Source organism: Musa acuminata, chromosome BXJ3-11 (assembly GCF_036884655.1).
Source record: "Musa acuminata AAA Group cultivar baxijiao chromosome BXJ3-11, Cavendish_Baxijiao_AAA, whole genome shotgun sequence".
Lineage (NCBI taxonomy): Eukaryota > Viridiplantae > Streptophyta > Magnoliopsida > Zingiberales > Musaceae > Musa > Musa acuminata.
In genome coordinates, this window is record NC_088359.1 from 25944903 (window position 1) to 25969436 (window position 24534).

General features: G+C 37.2%; 2 protein-coding genes across 2 annotated transcripts; both read left to right on the forward strand.

The window, feature by feature from the left end:
- Window positions 1-82: 82 nt before the first annotated feature.
- On the forward strand, window positions 83-5906 carry LOC135583661 (OVARIAN TUMOR DOMAIN-containing deubiquitinating enzyme 1-like). The gene is made up of 10 exons (XM_065172753.1): window positions 83-464; window positions 571-591; window positions 2021-2086; window positions 2210-2293; window positions 2404-2526; window positions 4665-4717; window positions 4838-4887; window positions 4962-5062; window positions 5396-5672; window positions 5757-5906. Exons 1-9 carry the CDS (start codon window positions 219-221, stop codon window positions 5648-5650), a joined length of 999 nt encoding a protein of 332 aa, XP_065028825.1. The 5' UTR covers window positions 83-218; the 3' UTR covers window positions 5651-5672; window positions 5757-5906.
- A 1280-nt stretch (window positions 5907-7186) lies between these two features.
- Window positions 7187-15497, forward strand: LOC135652247 (probable protein S-acyltransferase 7). The gene is made up of 5 exons (XM_065173067.1): window positions 7187-7686; window positions 8987-9169; window positions 13790-14086; window positions 14350-14583; window positions 14668-15497. The coding sequence occupies exons 1-5, from the start codon at window positions 7585-7587 to the stop codon at window positions 15202-15204; spliced, it is 1353 nt and encodes a 450-aa protein (XP_065029139.1). The 5' UTR covers window positions 7187-7584; the 3' UTR covers window positions 15205-15497.
- The last annotated feature ends 9037 nt before the right edge of the window (window positions 15498-24534 follow it).

Genomic DNA, 24534 nt, shown 5'->3' on the forward strand with positions numbered 1-24534 from the left:
TACGAATAGCAAAAAAAAAAATTTGCTTAACCATTTTTTTTCTTTCATTTTCATAAAAAAAAAAGATTGAAGCCGGAAACGAAATGTCCAACGATTACTTCGCCAACTCAGCATCTTCACAGTTCGGAGGTTGTTAAGGTTTGGAACCGCCTTTCTTTTGCTCTCTCCCCCTTTTGCTTTCTGGTTCCTGAAACCGGCGGGGAAGAACAGCAGGCGACATGGCGCAAGAGGCCGAGGCGATCACGAACAAGCGAAAGGCCGGAAACGACTTCGTCGGCGATGGAAGCGGCGACGGGGACGGCGCCGAAGGTGATTTGCCGGCGATGCCGGAGGTGCCCTCCTTGGGGGTCGATCCCAAATCGTCGGCCGAGGTCCCCGGTTCCTACCCTGATCTTGTTGATGTCTATATTGCCAGCTTGTCTGATGGTCGGTACGGCGACTCCAAGCACCGGTTTGGATATAAGGTGAGGAATCGCCCTACCATTTTGGATCGTAGTTCATTTCGTCTTTTATCTTTGGAGGGACCTGACGCAGCATTTTTTCGGCATCTGCGACGACGTGGCCATCAAGAACCCTTGCGTTGGAGACAAGGTGAGCGAATCGCCCTGCTCTTTTGGATCTTAGCTTCTTTCATCTCTTATCTTTGAATTTCTTCATGTCGATGTTGCACATTTCCCGAATTCTTGGAAGAGTATTTTGCCCAACTTAGTAAGTAAAACCAATAAAGAGAGTTCGCATTGAATTCGAGATCAATTCTGAATCCCATGATATATCTCCCTTCTGCGTCATATCATGTTCATTTTCGTCGAAATGTTAGGCTACTATTTTTCCTTTTCTTTACACTTCCAGTATCCTTTCTTTTTCCATTGTATTGAAAATGAACAAAACAATGCAATAATGATGCCAAACAACAAAAACAATGGTTATAATGGCTAGTGAACGCAACAGTAGCAGTATTTTCTCTATCTCAACCATTGTCATAAGTTTCCGTTTCGTTTCTCTTTCACGTCAACTTTCTATTTTTTGCTATTCTTCCCTTCCACTCTTCTCCTCTTCTTTAGTCGATTAAATTTCCTAGAATTAGATAGAATTGACTAATTCTGGCTGAGTTCAATTTTATTTTTGTTGCTAATTTTGATCATTTTTTTACTATAAGACGGAAAGTCCTTTTGAATTTGTATCTCATGTGTTTAACTTTTAGCTAACTGCCATCATTGATTAATGAGCCTGCATGACCCATGTCTTGCTTTGTCAAGCACACTGTAGTAGCAGGAGTGATGGTTAACGTGAGTTGTTTGGATCAGAGCTTTGATGTTGAGGCTTGCCTCCGACCGGGCTCCAAATTCAATGTCTGACCTGCAAGATGATCCAAGAATTGGAGCCAATGGGTACGATGTGCAGTTAAGAGCAATAACTGCAAGGTTATTGTTGAGAAATAAATGTTCAAAATTTAGTCGGTGCCAGTGTGCCAGAGGTATCAGGGTCTGTATGATTGGAGTGAGGACCGGTCTCTATGGCCGCCACTAGAATTTGTGATCAAAGAGTTGTTTGGCAGTTGGCCTTTAGTGACATATATCGACAGCGCACTGGGTAGATGACTTCGGGTAGAGGGCTCATGACCCCTTCTTTTGCCATCAGTGCCAGTCTTAAATAAGAATATAAATCAAGTGCATTGTACCAAAGTTGGTCTATAACACAAGCTATGTTTTTTAACCATATCCTTGCCATCTTGTATTATACAACTTATGGGGGTTCATTGTATCAGTGTCTATTATATGTTGTCTGTGTGTCCATATCTCCTTCCATGCATTGAACATTTAAAGACATGGCAAAATGTTTGTACACAATTTTAGGACTTGAAATTGCATTTCACCGGTCAGCAACTGTTCAAAAGTTAAAATGTTATGTCATGACTTCACTAAGCTGATGTTTTCACTGTAAGTACTATAAAAAAAATTTTGTAACAAATTATACAATGTGGTCATGTAAAAACAATACTTTTCTTCTTCTGACTGTGCAGGAACCTCTTTCCTTCTTAGCTGCTGAGATTCGGTCAGGCGACCACATCCTTCAGGAAAAGATCAAGGTACATTTTGGTGGGGTGACACACAGACAGATGCTGCTGATCTATTCATTATGCTTGTTGATAGTTTCTGAGCATTACACTGTTTTCTATTTTGTTTGTATCCATATGTTATTTAACTTGCAGCTCCTTAACAATAAATATGCTGCACTGAGGCGAATACGGGGTGATGGAAATTGTTTCTATCGAAGTTTTATGTTCTCCTACCTGGTAATTGAAAAAGAAAATTCTGACAACCCTTGTGAACTTTGTATTTTGTGAGTTCACTGCAAACGATGTTCTGAGCATGAGTTAGTGATGTTTATGTAATATGAAAATAGGAACAAATTGTGGCAACACAAGACAAAGCTGAGGTTGATCGTATTCTTGCAAATGTTGCAATGTGTAGGAAGACACTACAAGTTCTTGGAGATCCAGATTTTATGGTTGATGAATTCTTCTTCGTAAGTTTTGTAACTCCTGATTTTTACTTATATTTAATTTAATTTCTGCAGTTTGATCTATGCATGTTTCTAGTTAGTATACTGAACCAACACAAATGCTGGTAACTGATGCTAGATGTATTCCTGTTAATTCTCTCAGATTAAATAGAGCATGTAAAAATGTTTAGATCTCCCTTTCTGATTTATCCTCCAATTCAATGTGCCTATATCATTGTGTAGATGAACAATACGAGTCTTTTAAGTCAGAGAAACTGCTTGAACTTTCTCATTAAAGAATTTGGGGATAATATGTACTTCTCTAGGAGTCTTCTACCAAACATTCATAGCTAGAAGATTACAACTCTTTGATATCACTGCATGTATCATTGGATATGTGTCAGGACCAAGAATCGAATGAACATTTTCTTGTTTCATTGATGAACAACTTTCCAAAACTAAAGAAAGAAGCACAAGCAAGCCCTCATTTGTAAATTAGAAAGCAGCCATTTTAGGACTTTATTCATTATTATGCACTGCTGTTGTTTTATGGTGTTTTAGATGATATATTAGTTCTTTTCATTTTACCATATTAATGTTCCACCCGAGATTATCAATTACAACAAGGTGATTTCTTCTTTGAAGTATAAGCCTCCACCTAGGCGGTATCTTGAGCTCATAACCAATGGGGTTCTTTAACATGTTACTATGTATTTGCTTTTCACAAATACTAGACTGCTGGTCATAGAGCGTTTCTTTCTTGTTTATCTGTAATGTGATATATAATATAGTTGTCGATGTCAATAAACTTACTCTTTAATCTAATTTTGCGTTCACTCGAATACAGTAGGAAAGTTCAAATGAAGCATAAATTCCCTGATGGAGGACATTGGAAAAGGTAGCCCAGCCCAGTCAGCCAAGGAATTAGGCTTTTGATGGACATGATTGTTCAATACAATCCTTGGTTCCTTGGTCTATTTTTTGGTGTAAGCAGTAGTTAGATATCCCCAATAGTTGGGACGTTATGACTTGTTCTTTCATTGTAAGCAATTAATAGATTGCTCCATTGAAAGCCTAGCGTATCACTAGTTTCGATTGTGCAGAATACCCTCAGCATCCATAGGCATATGCAAAGCAGTCAAGCTAGTTGATTGGTCCAGCTAGCTGACCCAGAATGAATAATAAATTAGGCCACGACTTCAGGCAATGGCATGGGTTTGAGATTTTAGGTCCAAGAAATTCTTTTGATAATATTTCTAGATCCTACATCCATTTTATCCGACTTTCATATATAAACATAATATAGCGTCATCTGGCCATGCACTATATTCTATGTATGATTTAATAAGGTTTGAATTGAGTGCTGCTTAGGTTTAGTTCTGAATTTTTTAGGTTGTCTTTTTTATTTTTTTTAACAGATAATCTAATTATTGTTTGTGACGTTGATATAAGAGCCTAATATGTGTTGATTACATGACCTTCATATGTAATTGTCAATGGCCTACATAGACAATATGATATACATGGTTTTAGTTTTTGTTTAGGTTATGTAGTTTGGTTGAGTAGCTTGACCCTTATCCTCTCTCATATTTGTTTTTTTCTCTCATTTCTTCTACCTTTGCCGTTTCCGCTCTCTGGATGTGATCAACAGCAGACATGCTTATCTTTGCCTACCTATGAAATCCCAATCAGCTCTCTACTGATTGGTTTCGCCCTTCTCAGAGTTTTATTCAGACTGATATAGTATCGAGATACTGGGTGATTGAGAAAATAATAATAATTACCAGTTGGCATGAAATGGCCTAACTGACATATGGAACTGTGGCTTTAATTGTGAAATTATCTGAACACTTTTTGTGAGGTAACTAACTAGAGACCATCTTGCTTTACTGGTGACCAATCACTTTCAGTGGATCCATATCCTCTGGCATGTTGTAAGAATTTTTTAATTGGCTTCAGTATTTACTCTTTAAGGTATATCTATTATGAACATATAGGAGTACTTGGCGGATTTTGAACAAAGAACCCCCTTCTACTACATATTGTTGGATCATATACTGCTTCCTGCTGAAATTCTCATTGTGAAATTTGTTTCGATAAGGACTAAAAAAAGGTCTGCTTCGGTGAAGATAATTTTCTGATAGTTATGAGTATTATCTCAGATGTTCATTAGCCTGCTGGAAAATGTTCTGAACGAAAGCTGTCCTCCAATAAGGTAGGATTTCAATTGCAAGTGTCTTGTATTTGCCACCAAGAAACAATGTATATTTTTCTGAAAATAACTTTTGAGTTTTCTGCCATTCAATGTCATAACATGCACATTTTGCATTGACAGTCATGAGGAGCTTCTGCAGATAAGCCGTGATGAATCGTTCTCAGATAACCGTAAGAAATTTGCCCCAGACTGTTTGTCCTTTTCTGTAACATAACTCTTATCTTCTAAGCAAGTTTTCTGGCAGTTGTTTTGTTCTTCAGAATTGTTGCGTCTGGTGAAATACGCAGAAGAGCAGCATTTTTTGAACCATTTATTATTGGCTTAGAGAATACAAGCGTAGACCAGGTTATTTGTGACTTCTCATCCTCGTTACATCCATGTTTGGTTGCATCCGAAGGTCAGATTGCTTAATGTACAACCAATATGTCCCTTTTGTTGCCTATTGGCCTGGTAAATCTGTAGAGGTGGCCTAGTAGAGTTTATGAGGCATCTTAGTAGTTTGTCTTTTCTATTGCCTGTTGGCTGTCCGTCTGTCCATCGCATGTATTTTTGGTCGTAGACTTTTTTGTGTTAGGCTAGTATCATGCAGTTGCGTGTGTCATCGAATGTATTCCACTTTTGCAGTGTCCAACTTGTTGGTGAATAATTTCTTATCCATCTATTGTGTCTTGCTTACAGTTCTGCAAGGAGTCGGTGGAGATGTTGGGGGAGGAAAGCAACCATGTTCAGATCGTAGCTTTATCGGATGCTTTGGGTGTGCCTATAAGCGTGGAGTATCTTGACCAGAACTCGTCCGATGGAGGTGCTCTTACTCCAAGTGACGTCGTGACTAATGGGAGCAATCCAAGTAGGACGTATCTGTCATCGACACCGCGGGTGAAGTTGCTGTGTCATCTTGGCCACTACGATGTTCTGTACCCCAAATGCCAGTAGTGTTTAATTTCTTACAGGCTTGGTATGTTCTCTAACTGCATAACTTTCTTAACATCCCTTGGTTTCCATCGATTGACTTGCACTTGCCATTTTTTGTGAGTTGCAGATTGCTTATCATGGCAAATCGCAAGGCGCTTGCCATTCCAAATGTATCAAAACATTTGTAGCAAGGGAGTCTTTTGGGCGACTACTCGTAAATGATAATCTGCATCCAACATTCACGCACAGACATGCCTTGCATGCATTCTCAACACTTTCCTTGTTTTTGCAATGAGCTCTTCACAACGTTTTTTTTCCCCTAATTGCAACTGAATTTCTCGAAGTTATTAGAACTATAAAGCCCCTGTTAAATGATTGTGTGCAGGCACATTGATTGATCAGAAAGTTGAAATTCTGCAACAAGCCAAATTTTACATCTAAAATCTCGTCATCATTTAAATATCTCTTATTCAAATTTTATTTAATTTGTTTGGAATTTGTTTTTGACACTAGGAATAAAACGAGTTAAACATGCCAATTCAGGCTATTTTTAAAAGAGTATGAAATTTTATCTAATTCAATTTGGTTCTTGTTGAGATGTTCTTTGTAATGAGCAGTATAATGAGTAAGATTTGGATTTAAAAAAAAATTCAAGAACGAGCTGGTTACCTTATTTTCTCAAAAATAGGAGCCTTTAACCTTTTTCACTTATTTCACATTTGAAAATATCGTTGTGTCAAATTAAACTGATTGAAGAACAGAATCGTACTCAAGCATTTTATACTAGGAGTTTATGATGGATAAATTCAAATTGACTCAATTTTGAATTTGTTTATTTAAAGTTTACCCACAGAATCTGATTATTATTTAGTCTCCCATTCAAATTTTATCCAATTTGATCTTCTGCGTGTGAATTTTTGGAAAGTTTTTATTACTAGATCCGTCAAAGACAAACCCGGTGCTGAAAGTACCAATAAGAGCACGAGATTTTTGGAGGTTTTCCTGTGTCGGTGGACGCAGGGAGCACTGCCAGGTCTCCCAATTCACAGTGATGGTGTCACTACAGGATCGCCAGCCAAGAAAATTCATGAAAGAAAATCATAACTTTGGGTTTTTCTTGTATAGCTTCATAAGTTTGAAATTTTTTTATAAATTATTTTTTTTCTTCTAAAAAATTGATTATTTTATCTCTATTAGTTTTCACCCTCCATCCATGTCTTTATGTGCAAGCTGATAAACAATACAGTTGTCTTTTTTTTTTTTTTTTTTCTCTTGATCACTTGTGTCTTTTTACATAGGTTGACAGGCAATGTCGATCACCTTCTCTCTCCTTCCTTAATCGCTAATACTTTTATAGGTTGACAACACCGATCGCTCCTTCTCCTCTAGTTGCCTATGCCTCCGTACGAGAGTTGATGGGCGGGCGAGGATCAACAGGATAAGCGGCTAAGTGTGAGGGGGTACAATTAAGAGTTGAGGCTATGATAAAAGTTTTTTAAAATTATAGAGTTAAAATGATTTTTTTTATATACACACGAGAGTAGTACTCTGTCAGAATTTGTTTGGTTACAGAGAAAAAAACCCAAAGTTCCCAACTTTTTCCGGGAAGTCTCCAAGGATATTTATATGCAATTTATCCAATAAAAGATACTTTCAGACCTTCAGTAGAATACTCTCACTCTCTTCTGTCCAAGGCACCAGTCTCCACCGATGCTCTCGTCGGTCTAAAAGCCAACCGCCTGAGGCGGCGGCGGCTGGCGGCAGAGGTAATGCGACACACGATCGAGGATGAGGCAGCTGGAATCCGCGAGACGGATCGGGGTAACCCGGTGCCTGTCTTAGCAAGGAGCAAGTCGGAACCCTAGGGAAGATCCCTTCTTCGTCCGACAGCGGAAAAATTCGGCAGGATCGAGGTCTCTCAGGAAGGACGATACGAGGTGGTTTGGAGGTGATTAATGCACGTCGGCCCGCCTCCCCGCGGCTCGGATCTGGCCTCCCGCGGCATGGCGGCGGATGCGGAATCGCCAAGAGTGTTCGAGGCCTGGAAGGGAAGCAACGTAAGTGTTGTTGATCTATGTCCTCAAACTTTCATCGACGCCTCCGTCCAGCTGGATTGGTGGAATGGCTGCGACTTGCTTATTGGGCAAATTCGGTTTTGATTGCGTGATTCGTGTCTAGGAGAGATCGGAAAGTTAAAAGTTTCTGAAGTTTTCTTGTATTGTTTCTTCAAATCCTCTGGCGTTCATGCGTGAGTGTACAAGTGTGTGTTATTGGATATGAATTTGATGTGTCAAGTGAATTTCCTTTTCCAATCTTCATCTTGTGTGCATTATAAAGTTCTCAACTTTCAGCTTATTTTTCCTTATCGAATGAATCCGAACTGCATTGTATGTTGGGCTTGATTCTTTTGCTAATTATATTTAACTACTGGCTTCCTTGTTATCCACTGAATGTAGAGTTCCGTTGCTGTGTTTGGTTTTATCCAAAAAATGTCATAAGCTCATAACATGTGTAGATTAGTTTTACCTTGAAGCCGATGGAGAACAATGTTCAGAAGTCTTTAACTCATTATTCTGCACTGCATTTACATTTGAAAAAAATAAAGGTTTATACTGATCCATACAAGACAGTTATTTGCATGCACTATTGTTCATAATAAAATGTAAGAGTACTGTGAGACCTATTTTAGGCTTGTCATATCCATTTAGTTTCCTGTTCTGTGTAAATTGAATTATTATGTCATTTGTTAGTAAATCATTTTGTATTTATGGTGCATTAGTTCCCTGTATGGAGAACTTTTGAAATTGAAACAAAGAACTCGTTAAATAAATTGCTATACTAAAGATGTAGTCATTGTCTTTACAATCAAGACAACCTTGAAAGTACCTTTTGTTAACTTTTGTCATCCTTCTTTGTAATTATTTTGTACATGTATGTGCAGTAGAACTTATGAGGATGTGAAATGCTCGAGATTTTATGTCAGGCTAAAAACGGCTTAGTTGTTGGTCGGCCTTGTTCTACTTGAGAGCATAATTTTACCTGTTTAACACCTGCAATAATACTAGGAAGTTTCTGCATGTACTGCATTTGGATTGAATATTAAAGTTTTTATATTAAATAAGTCAACTGTAGAACCTACTAAGAGTCTTGGCATTCCATGTAGTGAGTGAGTACTAGCTTACATTGATTCAGTTTCATGCATAATTTTCTGATTGCTCTACCTTTCCTATTAGTGAGATGAATGGATTGTTTTTACTCTTTGTTTTCAATGCTTTTATGACAATCATGCAGAAAATTCTTTTTTTAGAAGTTGAACACTTGGTTCCTTCATTGACATCTTTGCCATATCTTGTGCAGATTTTTTTTCTTCGAGGGAGATTTATATTTGGTCCTGATGTGAGATCATTGTTTCTCACCATATTCCTGATTGTTGCACCTGTTTCAATCTTCTGCGTGTTTGTTGCCAGAAAACTAATGGATGAATTTTCCAGTACTCTGGGTATACCAGTGATGGTAATAGCTGTCCTGTTCACTTTATATGTAAGTACTTCATTATCCTTGTCCCCTTATCATGGCTTTTTTCCTTTGGTATTTAGATGCTCCATTTTGGTTGCTGCTTCTATAGTATCCTATAGAGATATTGAACATTGGAACATTAAAACAAAGGATATGGCATCCCTAAAACTCCTACAAATATGGAAAGCTTGCTAATAATTTGGATTTATTTTTCCAAATTTTAGCCATAAACTACACTTGTTGCTCTTCGCTCTCTACTCTCTGAACCATAAAATTCTGATTTGGATCTCATGACCTCGATAGAAGTTTTTACTGAAGATACAAGCTTCCAATTTTCCTTGTTTATAAGTGCTATAGTAAGCATATTTGTCATTTATAATTCAAGTACGAAGAAAAGGGAGTTTCTAATTCATTAGCTTCTTCCAGATGATTAGTTAAGTCATTTTGCAAGTATCCTTGTCGGCTTCAAGTTCCCATGCATAAGAGGGTTTTTGGATTTTTGTTCTTTTACTTTTCGTTTCCGTTTTTCCGTGTTAAGACATCCTTATCCCAGTCCACTATCATAAGTGTGATGTATGTTTGTTGCTAACTACTAGTTGAAGTACAAATTCAATCGTTGCTCAAACTAATGGATTAATCTCCATAATTCAATGCTATTTGTTATATGAAGATTCTTCTGCCTATGATTTTCTTATTACCTACTAACTGACCTATATAGTGACCCCTATATTGATTACATATTGAAAAAGTGTCATTTGACAAGGTTGGTATCAATGATTTACAAAGCGCTAGGCCGCTTACCTGAGCGAAGCGAGACGTTAAAATATAAAAATATATAATATAATTAATAAATATAATTATTTAAATAAAAATACGATATTAAATTAAGAAAATCTATAGTACAAAGTCACAATGCCACATTAACAAAAAGCCTCAAAATTCAAAACAAAAAAAATTTACATCAAAGTCATTCATCTTAGTCAATATTATCGTCATTTTCAAACAAATCATCTTCATTGAGTTCGTCATCTTCCTCTTGTCCTTTCTCTTCATCAAAATATATTTCATTCTTTATGTCTTCAACAATGGAAGGAGTCAAGCTTGATGTTGTTGTATTCATTTTTCTCTTTGTCATATATCTTGTATATGTTTGTAATTCTCCAACACCTGAAGCTCTTGTCATATCTCTCCATGTCAATCTAACATATTCAAATACAAGATCGCCTTCGACATCTTACAAGTTGACACTCATTTTGCCCACCAACCGCTCATTTAAATCATCAATATCTTGTGATGAGATTGGATCAATTCTATTTCGCAAATCATGACGAGCCTTCAAAGCTTGATTATACTTTATGTAAACAAGATCGTGTAATCGTTGATGTTCCAATTGATTTATTCTCTTTAAATGAATCTGTCATATCATATAATTTAAAAATATATTAATACATATATCTAAATAAATAAATTAATTGAAACAAAAATATTTAGTGATCCTTACATGTTCAAAGACACTCCAGTTTCGCTTACAACCCGAAGCACTACATGTCAAACTAAGTATTTTGATAGCAAATTGCTGCAAGTTTGGGGTGGAATTTCTAAATAGACTTCATCATTCAACTGCAAAATTTATGTTATTATTAGCAATAACATAGCAACATACTATAGATGAAATTAATTATATCAAATTATTAATACCTAGCGATATAATTGTCCTGGATCGAATTGTCATTGGAATTCCAAAAAGACCTTCGACATTTTTATATAGAGATAATTCATGAATAATCTTATCTTGCACCACAAGGCTCGGAACTAATCTTGCAATGCATTGATATAACTCATCCAAAACTTCTGTATTAAACCTAACATATTTAATCTTATAAAAGAATTTTGGGTTCAAATAATATTTTACTACATATAAGGGACGATGAAGTTGATAATTCTATCTTTTGTTAATGATTGTAAAAATTTTCTCATGTGTTTCTTCATTTTCATTAAAAGAATTTTTAATCGTCTTCTTTGCTCTATCCATAGTCTCATAAATATATCTCATTGCAGGTTTATTTTAATTATCTACCAATTTGAAGGACTCGAACATGATGGCCCATTATCTTTAATATATAAATTATATGATTCCAAAAGGATGACATTAAGATGATATCAGTGACCCTCTTGTCTTTTGCTTCTTTTGCCCATTTGCTTATTACCAATTTCTCAGAAGTAAACATATTTCTTAGGTTATGTTTTTGACGATGCACACTCTATAATGTCAAGAATGAAATAGCAAATCGGGTGACACCATATCTCACCAATTTTTTATTACATGTGAGTTCTCTTATCATATTTAAAGCCTCAGCATGATTAGTCAGGGATCTTTTCATTATCGTCCAACATTAAATCAATACAATATACTGCACATGAAGTCCAATATAAGTGTTGTCTTTTTGTTTCAAGTAATTTACCTGAGATAAAGGATAAGAAAATTGATAAGACTTAAGAGTTTAACACATATAATTGAAGATAAAGTAATTAAAAATTTTAAAAAATTCAAAATATGAATTTTATAAGCTAATACATAGTTGCTTCTATTGTCAGTTATGACTTGAACGACATTTTGTTCTCCAATTTCTTCCATGAATTTGCAATTGTCTTCAGATTTTACAAAAGATGAAGCATCTATCGACTTCACAAACATGGTCCCTAAAGAACAGTTAATCATAAAATTAGTTATACTCCTGCATCTCTTGTTGATTTAAACATCTGACATAATAGAGCAACCATGTGTTGCCCATGATTCTTTATAGCCCTTTAGTAAGCCATTTGTATAATTCGACTCTTTTTTCAATAATGAAACTCGCATCTCATAATAACTTGAAGGTTTTAATCCCGCATCATATATTCCAATAGCTTCAATCATCTCCTTAAGACTGTCTAAACAAGTTGTATTAAGGGGGAAGACTAGTCTGATAGAATAAGCGAGCAATGTGCTGAATTGTTCTTCTTCTTATTTCTTTATCACAAGCATCACTTATATTTGTTTATCTTAATTTTGAGCCTCCTGCTTACCCTTATTACTTCTGTGATCCTTGAAACATATATAGATCCATCTGTTCTTTTTTACACTTCTTGGTACTCAACTTCTTTTCTTTTGTTGTCGTGTACTTTTTTCTCACTTGGGTTGACACTTATCGAATAATATTCTTCTTCATCCCTGATATGTTTAACATTATCCTCTAGTAAATTTTCGTAAGATTCATTCTTTTGCATTTTCTTTTCATTCATATAAGCCAGCTACTTTTCTTTTACCTCAGGTGGACACTTCTTGCAAGTTATTGTATTCTTGAAATTTCTTAATAGATATTGTTTTGTACGAAAAATACCACATCTAATAGTCTTATCATAGAAGATGCAAGTCACTGCATTATGATCTTTAGAATTCTTTAGATAATTATACTTCCACGCAGGATCTTTTTTTGATGTCATTGGAGAATCTATTGAGTTGCTCTGTACACTTGCCATTTATCCTGAAATCCTAACAATAATTTTAAATAAATAAAGATTAGCAGTATTAAATTAAAATAATATATTATTAATCTAATAAATAAAAAATACTGTTAACAGTATACTAAGTTGAGTTGATGTAAGAAGAGTGTAAAAAGAGTAAGGCCGAGGCTGCTAATTAAGAGCAGTGGCAGCAGCGAGCAGCGGCGAGCAACGATAGTGGCAGCGGCAACAGAGAGGAAAAGTCGATGGTCGAATCGCGAGCAAGGTTAGGGTTGGGGAAGTCGCAAGGGAGGCTGATATCGGTGTTTTAGTTGGTTTGATTAAACCAACTAACACAAATGAGATCGAACCAGACCTAAAATGCTAGTTCGGTTGCATGATTTAACCCGGGCGCTTGGGCTCGGGCGAGCGCGCAGGCGGCGCCTCTTTGAAATGTGCTGCCTGGACATTAAATGAGGCGCTCAGGCCTCGCCTTACCTCGCCCGAGCGCCCGAGTGCCTTTTGAAATCATTGGTTAGTATAACCATGCTTACATTTAAAGGTTTGACATGGCTTTTGTTACCTAGAAATATTGATTTACTAAAGTAGCATAATTGTCATGCTGCCAGGTCAATTACCAGATTAACTAGATGGACATCTCTTACTGAACTGGTAGTCCAAGTTGGTGCCCATATGCATTATGTTGATCTGGTCCCTTGAATTATGAAGTGCCGGTGTTAAAATACACATAACTTGTATCTGCATAAAATATAATACTCATCAATAAGAAGGCACTTTAATAGAACTGAAATGGCACAAACCTTATATTGGACTGCATTTCAGGAACCCTATGATGCATACATACTATATATTTCTCCCAATTGTTATCCTATTTGGTTTATGGCATTTGCAGATTTCAAATGCATTTCTTGCCCCATTGTAGCACTTTACTAGCCAAATATTTCTTCTTTTAATAACATTACAACTAAGTGTCGAACCAAAATGTACATAGACTTTGTGCATGATATTATTGCACTTGCATTTTGCTATTCGAAGTGTGATAGCCAGATTTGTCAATGTACATTGTCTTTGTGCATGATATCACTATACTTGCAAGTATTTTTATCCAAATCAAAGTGTGATGTGGGCTTGGCCTTTCAGGATTTGATTCTTCTACTTGTGACATCGGGTAGAGATCCGGGTATAGTACCTCGTAATCCACATCCTCCAGAAGCTGAAATCTTTGAGGATAATAGTGAAGTTGGAGGTGCCCGAACTGCACAATTACATTTACCACGAACAAAGGATGTAAATGTGAACGGGATGACCGTAAAGGTGAAATTCTGCGACACTTGCTTGCTCTATCGGCCTCCTCGTTGCTCACACTGCTCAATCTGCAATAACTGTGTGGAACGTTTTGATCATCATTGCCCATGGGTTGGCCAATGCATTGGGCTTGTAAGTTGCAAATTTTTTGTATAATTGTTTGAAATTGTCTTATATGTTAATGTGAGCCAGCTTGATTCACAAATGAATATGTTTAATGACTAATGAAAACCTGAAACTGTAGACCATCCAGGACTGTTTGCCAACAACTAGAACATTATTATCAAAACTAGTGCTATTACTTGCATTTGACAAAGATGACTTCAGATAAAAGACACTTTTTTCATGAGATAGTTTGTCTCTGGCTATTACTGATACTTGTATTCTTGATGCAGAGGAACTATCGTTTCTTCTATATGTTTGTTTTCTCAACAACTTTGCTCTGTCTCTATGTCTTTGGATTTTCCTGGGTGTGCATCGTGAAAATTAGAAATGCTGAACAAATATCTCTTTGGAGAGCAATGACTAAGACTCCAGCTTCCATTGTCCTCATAATCTACATTTTCATATCAGTTTGGTTTGTTGGCGGCCTCTCAGTCTTCCATTTATATCTAATGAGCACCAATCAGGTATTATTCCTTGTAACTTCTTATTGACAGTTCAGTGTATATGCCCATGCTGTTCTTTGATCATTTTCTTTGTTCTTTTGTTAGACGACTTATGAAAACTTCAGATACCGTTATGATCGGAGAGCTAACCCATATAACCGAGGAGTAGTAGAAAATTTCAAAGAGATCTTTTTTACAAGCATCCCTCCATCAAAGAACAAATTCCGTGCAAGGGTACCACGGGAACAAGAATATCAACAACTTACTATAGGTGGCGGTTTCATGAGTCCAAATATGGGCAGAGCAGTGGGTGACATCGAGATGGGTAGAAAGCCTGTGACATGGGATGAATTGAGGGCAGTCACACAAGCTGGTGATCTAGAAGGAGGTCTAAGCAGTAGAAACATGGTGGATGACAAGGACAGTGAGCTCGGTGAAGTTTCCCCGGATTTAAGAAGGGAGTTTCTGTCGACAAGGGGTGTGGAAGTACAAGCTGCATTGCACCATAGGCGCTCAAGCTGGGGAAGAGGTGGGAGCTGGGAGACCATGCCTGAGGTTCGAGCTGTGGCATCTGCAATGTGGGAAACAAGTAGGATAGGCAGTGGCAGTGGCAGCCGCAGCATGTCTGCAGCAAACTTATGAGGTGTTCAGATAGCGACACGCTCGTAAAGGCATGGATCTTGTGGATGCCTTTTGGTGCATTGGAAAAGGACTGGTGTCTCCTAGTGTTGCATAGTTTGCGAGTGATCTATTGGGTTTGGTTGATACACATTTGTAGAAAATTGTTTTGTGCTGATTTGCTGTGATACCGGCATCGACTATTTTTTTGTAGATCTGAAGACGATAGATAGTCGAGGACTGTATTCGCTTGCTTGGCATGTGTGTATATATTTGCGTTTGTGGCTTCAGTAAAAGTTGTTATCCATCTGAGCGTACTTCAGGTTTTTCTCTCTTTCTTTTTTTCTTTAGAAATGGTTCAACATTGCTATGTGTCTAGTGGGTGTTGTTTTCTTCTTTTCTCATATTAGTTAACAGGATTATATTAGGGATTGCAGTAAATGATACTATTGATTGATGGTGGGTTTGGATAACAACCTTGTCATAAACTAAGCATAAAAATCTATAATATGTTATATTAAATATAAAAATAATTTTTTATATTAGGATTGAAATCAAATAAAATTAGATCAGTTTAACGATGCATACTTTTTTATCCAGTGTCTTGTCTATTTACAGATGAGAATAGAGAATCTAGGATAAGTTATTAGGATAATTCCTCTTATCAAAAGCAATTGGTCAATATATATCATCAGAATCCAATTAGTTATATTATATATATCTTATCCAATTATAAAGGGTTACAAAATCTAATATATTATATATATCTTATCCAATTACAAAGGGTTACAAAATCTAATATTCTCCCACTTGCCCTTGATAAGATATAAAAATATTTAAAATCAAAATAAATAACATAAAATTTGTTTGAAAATAATTTTATCGAATTGGATTCCAAAGAATTTTGAAAAACATATTTTATACATAGTCATAAATTTTAAAACAAGCTAATAAGTCAAATAAACATAATAATACTATATTAAGTTTAACTATCAATGCGAGTAATAGCGGTTGTATATCATCAATATCATACTCCCTTCTATATACCACAACATTATTAGTATTTATCTTGTCAAGAGAATCATATTATTACATTCAACTATAATATGCATAAATATAAATGTAAACAAAGAAACATATAACTTTAATTAAGCAAGAAAAATATCAATAATAGCATTCACCTAAACATGTATCATCATATCTTTTATGACTTGCTCACAAGCCTCATTCTAAAAATATGTTCTTTTAATATTTTACACTGTAAAGATTTTGTCAATGGATCAACAATCATCATAGTGGTGCTCAGGTTGTCAATTGACACTTACAGTTTCTGAACTCTTTCTCTAACCATCAAATACTTTATCTCGACGTGCTTGGAACCACTAGAGTACTTGTCATTCTTAGAGAAGAAAACTGTTGTGACGTTGTCACAAAATATCTTTAGTGGCCTGACAATTGAGTCACCACAACAAGAGATGAAATTTTGCAACCATAAAGCTTGATTTGTAGCCTCAAAGCATGCCACAAATTCAGCTTTCATTATTGACGATACAATAAGTGATTACTTTACACTTTTCTAAGAAATTACCCCACCAACTAACATGAATACAAATCTTGAAGTGAACTTTCTATTGTCGAGACAATTTGCAAAATCAGCATCTGAGTATCCTATCACTTCAAGCTGATCTGATCTGCTGTATGTGAGCATATAATCTTTTATCCCCTGTAGATATCTCATTACTTTCTTTGCAGCTTTCCAATGTTCCATTCTTGGGTTGCTTTGGTATCTTCCCAACATTGCAACTACAAAACTAATATCTGATCTTGTACAGGTTTGAGCATATAATAGACTTTCAATTAGGCACCCATAAGAAATATTCTTCATTTGATTCTTTTTTAAGTCATTTTTTTGTCATTGGTTTTAACTAAAATTTTCACATCTAGTAATAGGTATATAATTGGTTGAGCAAAACTGTATATTAAATCTCTCGAAAATATAATTAATATATCATTTCTGAGATAATCATAATAATCCTTGAGATCTATCCCTGAATATCTCAATGTCAATAATTACATTGGTTGCCTTATTCATATCAATCATCTTAAAGTTTTTATTGAGAAATATCTTGGTTTCGTGCAATAAACCAAGATCACTACTGGCAAGTAAAATATCATCCACATACAAGACCAATATAATAAACTTGCTCTCACTTACCTTCAGATATATGCATTGATCAACAATATTTTCTTTAAATCCGAAGGAAGTAATGGTATTATGAAACTTTATATACCATTGTCTAGAAGTTTATTTAAGGTCATAAATAGATTTCTTAAGTTTACAAGCCCAACTTTCTTTTCTTTTTCTTTTTATATGAATCCTTCAAGTTTTTCATATAGATTTTCTTATCTAGATCTCCATTCAGAAATGTTATTTTCACATCCATCTGATGCAACTGAAGATCATAATAAGCTACTAATACCATGACGATTCTCAATAAGTCCTTTCTAGAAATTGGAGAAAATGTCTCGTTATAATCGATGCTTTCTTTCTGATAAAAATATTTGGTCACAAGTATGCCTTTATATCATTCGATATTGCCTGTTGAGTCACGTTTTGTCTTAAAGACCCATTTACAACCGATTCTTTTATAATTATTGGGCAATTCAATGAGTTCCCAAACACTGGACCATTGATTTTAACTCTTCTTTCATTATATCATATCATTTTTTTAAATTGTTACTTTCTATGGCTTGTGAAAACGATAAGGGGTCTCCTTTTATTCCTATATCATAATATGATTCTTGTAGATATACCACATAATCATAAAAAATGACATGTTTCCTTTTCCTTTGAGATCTTCTCAAAGCTGCCAATTATGATTGTTCTACAAGATCATCAACAGCAACATTAATATCATATGAGAGTTCTTCGATGTTATTTTGTTGTTCACCCTCGTAAATACTTTCATTGATTTGAGGGATAACAATTTCTCGAATAGGAGATGATATAGGAGAATTAACCTAAATCTCCTCAATATCAAAATTGATCCTTCCAGATTTTTCACTCCCATTGATTTTTGTCATTTTCTAGGAATCTTGTATTACCAGATTCTACTATCCTCTTACTATGATTAGGGCAATAAAACTTGTATCCCTTGGATTTTTCTGGATAACCAATAAAATATCAAGAAATAGTTCTTAGATCCAATTTCTTTTCATGTGGATTGAATACTCTTATCTCTATAGGATATACCAAATATGTAAATGTCTCAAAATAAGCTTCCTACCAGTCCACAACTCAAATAGAGTTGATGGAACTGACTTACTAGAAACACTATTCAAGATGTACATAGCTGTCCTAAGAGCTTCACCCCACATCGACTCAAGTATAAAGGAATAACTTATAATACTGCTAACCATATCCATAAGAGTATGATTTCGCATTTCAGCAACATCGTTCTGTTGTGGCACACTTGATAATGCATATTGAGCACAAATATCTCGTTGTTTTAGGAATCTAGCAAAAGGACTAATATTCTGACCAGATCCATCATATCTACCATAAAATTCACCACCCCTATCAGATCTAATAATTTTAACTTTCTATCTAATTATCTTTCGATCTTATTTATGTACACTTCAAGAGTGTCAATGGCCTAAGACTTTTTATGTATTAGATAAACATAGTCATATATAGACATGTTATATATAAATGTGTTGAAATACCTTTCTCCATTAAAACAAGGAATATGGAATGATCCGCATATATCAGTATAAATAATCTCAATGAGTTCTTTACTTCTTGTGGCATTTTTCTTTGTATGTTTAGTTTCCTTTCCCTTAATACAATCTATACAAACATCAAAATCAGTGAAGTCTAAATGTTTCAAAATATTATCCTTCACTAATCTTTAAATTTTTTCCTTGGAGATATGCCTCAATCGTCTATGCTACAATATAGAAGATCATTCATTATTGAAACTATGTTTCAATCTAACACTTAGATTGTAGGGTCAATAACATCTTTGCAAACTCAAGATTCAAATTAATTTTGTACAAACCATCACATAGAATTCTAGAACTAAATTTTATTGAATCATAAAATATACTTAGTTTACCATTACCAAAAAAGATAATATCCTAACTTATCAATTCTAGATAGAGAAACTAAATTTCTAGAAATAATAGGAACATAACTGCTAGTCATAGTGGCCAACAAGCCAATCACGTGAGTGATGGCACATGTGACTTGACATATAATATTTTTGCTTATTATATTTTGGCATTTATCACTTTATATTGACTATTGCATATATGCATATATATTGTGATGTCCTTGGATCTGTACAATGAAAATCGGATCGTGATGAGATCATGATAATGAGACCGATTCGCCTTTAAACACAGATCCTAAATAATCCCGGTCATAGGTTACTCGAGAGGGATATCGAGATAACTAGACAGACTGGTGTGTTGTACACCCGTCCATATGATGAATGTAGTTGGTCTCATAGTTGCTCATGTGGGGACACTAGGGACACAATACATGTGCTTATTGGAGAATAAGTTCACTGATTAATCTGCTTACGGAATGCTGGATGGTTGATGATATCTTATTGTCAGACAGCGATTTCGTAGTCTCAGTGATGTATCTGGTCCTTAGAGTTAAGACACTAAAGATGTCATGTATGAGTGCTCCATTCTTTAATATCGGACTTACAGGTTTGGATGTCCTAGTCTTGTACAGCTAGTCATTGGGAGTGGTAGTCAACTTTACGGGGGCTATTGAGTATCGATAGAGGATCATCTACTCTTGGTGTCATGAGAGGAATATCTCATGTGTTTTTGCTCAGACAAATCTCTAGCCAGGGTCATTCGGATTAAGAGAGAAAGAGTTCTCCGGGAGAATCCGATTAGAGCGAGACTCGAGAAGAAACCGTATAGGTCTGACAGCACCATGTCCGGTATACGGTCTCTGGGATATTAGATAGATGAGAGACTATAGGTACACGATAATTGAGGACAGATAGGTCCAATGGATTAAATTCTCCTATATCGTTTGGGGACTACGGCGTAGTGGCCTAGTACGTCCGTAGTCGATGAGTCGAGTGAATTATTTTGGAGATAATAATTCACTGATCCAGAAGGAGTTCTGATAGGTATGAGTCACGACCAGTTCGATATTGGGCCTAAAGGGTCACACACATATGGTAGGCGTTACAATGAGTAGAGGTTCGGATATGAGATATCTGCCGGAGTTCCTAACTTATTGGATATCCAATAAGCCCATGAATTATTGGTGTTGGGAAATCTTGGGGGCGACATCACATGCGCAACGGAAGAACAAGAAAACAAAATCCTCGATTCCCAAAAAGATGTTCGTCGTCGTGCGAAGATTGGTGCGCAAAATCCGCGAAACTTAAAACTGCGTATAGTGTAGATTGTGTTACCTAGGGAGATCGTATATCCCTGTTTCCTTGCAGATCCTTAGGAGAGGGTGAAGGAGGTCAAGCGTCCTCTCTAGCGGTGATCCACACAGTAGGGTTGCGACGACGCTCCTCAAAACTCCAGGCCTGCTCTGAGGTGGAGAGGGAGAGGAGAATAGGAAAGACAAGCAAAGACTCTAGCCTATGAGGCTCTGAATCCCTCCTATTTATAGAGGTCCCCTGTCAAACCCTAATAGTGGGTATTGGATTTGCATCCAATAAGACAAGGGCTCCGTCGGATATCTCATATCCGAACCTCTACTCATCGCAATGCCTACCATATGTGTGTGACCATCTAGGCCCAATATCGAGTTGGCCGTGAGTCATACCTGTCAGAACTCCTTCTAACTCACTGAATTATTATCTCTGTAATAATTCACTCGACTCATCGACTACGGACGTACTAGGCCACTACGCTGTAGTCCCCAGACGATACAGGGGAATCCAATCCATTGGACCTATCTGTCCTCAGTTATCGTGTACCTATAGTCCCTCATCCATCTAATATCCCAGAGACCGTATATCGAGCATGGTGTTGTCAGACCCATACGGTTTCTACTCGAGTTTCGCTCTAATCGGATTCTCCCGGAGAACTCTTTATCTCTCAACCCGAATGACCCTGGCCAGGGATTTGTCTGAGCAAGAACATATGGGATATTCCTCTCATGACGTCGAGAGTGGATGATCCTCTATCGACACTCAATAGCCCTGGTAAGGTCGACTACCACTCCCAATGACCAGCTTTACTAGATTTGGGACAGCCAAACCTATAAGTCTGGTATCAAAGAGTGGAGCACTCATACAGGACATCCTTGGTGTCTCAAGTCTAAGGACCAAATACACCACTAGGATTACGGAATCGCTGTCTGACAATAAGGCATCATCAACCATCCAGCATTGCGTAAGCGGATCAATCAGTGAACTCATTCTCCAATGAGCACCTGTACTGTATCCCTAGTGTCCCTACACGAGCAGCTATGAAACCAGCTACATCCATCATATGGACAGGTATACAGCACACCAGTCTGTCCGGTTATCATGATGTCCCTCTCGAGTAACCTATGACCGGGATTATTTAGGATATGCGTTTAAAGGTGAATCGATCTCATTATCGTTATCTCATCACGATCCGATTCCCATTGCACAAATCCAAGGACATCACAATATATGTATGCATTTATGCAATAGTTATAAAGTGATATACGCCAAAATATAATAAGCAAAAAGATTCTATATCAAGTCACACGTGCCATCACTCACGTGATTGGCTTGCTGGGCACCTATGACTAGCAATCTCCCACTTGACCTAAAGCCAATCACCTATGTGTCTGATCCCCATCAGACCCCTGTGACGCTCAAAGACAAAATGAGACAACGGCTTTGTCAGTGGATCTGCAATGTTATCTTCGGATGGAACTCCTTCCACTACTTCATATCCTCGGGTTACGATCTCTCTGATAAGTTGGAACCTCCTTAGAACACTTCTGATGAGACCCGGGTTCCCTTATTTGAGTAATCGCCCCATAGTTGTCGCAATATAAGGAAGTCGACTTCTCGCTATCCGTAACGACTCCCAAATCTGTGATGAACATCTTCAACCAGACTCTCTCCTTTGCTACATCTAATGCAGCAATGTACTCCGCCTCTGTGGTCGAGTCAGTAGTGGTATCTTGCTTGGAACTCTTCCAGCACACTGCTCCTCTATTCAAGGTGTACACATACCCTGAATTCGACTTGCTATCATCGACATCAGACTGAAAACTTGAGTCAGTGTAGCCTTCAATCTTAAGGCTATTACCTCCATATATTAGTAAAAGATCCTTAGTCCTTCTCAAGTACTTAAGGATACACTTTACTGCTTTCCAGTGCTCCAAGCCTGGATCCGCCTGATACCTGCTCGTGACACTCAGAGAATGCGCTATATCAGGCCTAGTACATAGCATGGCATACATGATAGACCCTATTGCTGAGGCATAAGGTATTATATCCATGTTCGCCCTTTTTTGGAATATTCCATGCCAAAAATTTTGGCAATGGTTTCTATGTACCTGGACTGGGACAAGCCAAGCATCCTTTTGGATCTATCTCTATAGATTTTAATCCCCAAGAAATAGGATGCTTCCCCTAAGTCCTTCATGGAGAAGTGTCTAGATAACTAAGCCTTTACTGTGGATAGCATTCATACGTCATTCCCAATGATGAGGATGTCATCCACATATAACACCAAAAAGGTGATAGCGCTCCCACTTACCTTCCTGTACACACAAGGCTCATCTTCGTTCTTAACGAAGTCATAAGATCTGATTGCCTCATCAAATCTTATGTTCCAACTTCGGGAAGCTTGCTTTAGTCCATAAATGGATCTAAGCAACCTACACACCTTATCTGGGCAGTTCTTGGACACGAATCCCTCAGGTTGCATCATATACACCTCCTCCTCGAGGTTCCCATTGAGGAATGCAGTTTTCACATCCATTTGCCAAATCTCATAATCATAGTGTGCTGCAATAGCCAATAGAATTCTGATGGATTTTAGCATTGCTACGGGTGAGAAGGTTTCGTCGTAGTCAACACCTTGCCTTTGACGATACCCCTTAGCCACTAGCCTTGCTTTATAGGTCTCTACCTTTCTATCTACTCCGATCTTTTTCTTAAAGATCCACTTGCAACCGATGGGTACAATACCTTCGGGCGCATCAACTAGGTTCCAAACCTTATTGGAGTACATAGAATCCATCTCAGAATTAATGGCTTCTTGCCACTTCTCGGAGTCTATACTCATAATAGTCTCCTTGTAGGTCTGAGGATCAATATCCTTAACATCCTCTCCTCTAATATGTCCCACATATCTCTCAGGAGGATGAGATACTCTATCAGACCTGCGTAAAGTTGAAAATTGTGTATTAAGTACCTGAACAGACTTGGGCTGTAGAGTGGTGCTTGAGCTTGGTTCTCCAACCTCGCTCAATTATATCATTCTCCCACTGTCTCCGCCAAGAATGTGTTCCTTCTCAAGGAACACTGCTCTCTTAGCTACAAAGACCTTTTGATCCTAGAGATGATAGAAATAATACCCACAAGTTTCCTTGGGGTGTCCCACAAATTTGCATCGCTCTGTCCTTGATTCTAACTTATCGGGGTTGTGTCTTTTAATGTGGGCAAGGCAGCCCCAAATCTTAACAACCTTAAGATCAGGCTTCTTCCCTTTCCATATCTCATATGGTGTAGACACTACCGACTTAGTTGGAACTCTGTTCAGAAGGTAAGCTGCGGTCTCTAGGACATATCCCTAGAATATGATGGGTAGGTCAGCGAAACTCATCTTGGACCGTACCATATCTAATAGCGTACGATTCCTCCTTCCAAAGACACCATTGAGCTGAGGTGTATAAGGAGGTGTCCATTGGGATAATATCCTATGGTCCTTGAGGAACTGAGTAAACTCTGTACTTAAGTACTCACCTCCTCGATCTGATCGAAGAGTTCTGATACTCGTTTGCCCCTTCTTCGGGCGTAGGCATCACTGAATCAAGGACGTACATGATTTTCTCCGCTGTGAGAACAATTCTCAAGTTACGGAGCCAATCCGTATAATTTGGACCAGTGAGGCGGTTGACATCAAGTATGCCACGTAAGGGATTTGAAAGCGACATTTTCTGAAAATAAAGATGCAGCAGAAATGAATAACATGCAGATTTTGCAAGAAATAAACTAGATATGAACTTCTATCTTAATATGCTCCCACTATTTTACTAACGAGTCACGCGACACCCTCAGCACGTGAAACAGAAGTCTCCGGCAGACTTCTAGTGGGGATCAGGATCCAATCAGCGTCTTAGTGTAACCTCGAGGGACTCGACCAATCACA

Bases quoted from the DNA above. Each gene is read 5' to 3' on its own strand.
- LOC135652247 (XM_065173067.1), top strand. From the start codon at position 7,585: ATGCACGTCGGCCCGCCTCCCCGCGGCTCGGATCTGGCCTCCCGCGGC. The intron at 14,087-14,349 runs GTAAGTTGCAAA...TTCTTGATGCAG, and splicing joins TTGGCCAATGCATTGGGCTT to AGGAACTATCGTTTCTTCTA. The intron at 14,584-14,667 runs GTATTATTCCTT...TTCTTTTGTTAG, and splicing joins ATCTAATGAGCACCAATCAG to ACGACTTATGAAAACTTCAG.
- LOC135583661 (XM_065172753.1), top strand. From the start codon at position 219: ATGGCGCAAGAGGCCGAGGCGATCACGAACAAGCGAAAGGCCGGAAAC. The intron at 2,294-2,403 runs GTAATTGAAAAA...ATATGAAAATAG, and splicing joins GTTTTATGTTCTCCTACCTG to GAACAAATTGTGGCAACACA. The intron at 2,527-4,664 runs GTAAGTTTTGTA...GTATTATCTCAG, and splicing joins TGGTTGATGAATTCTTCTTC to ATGTTCATTAGCCTGCTGGA.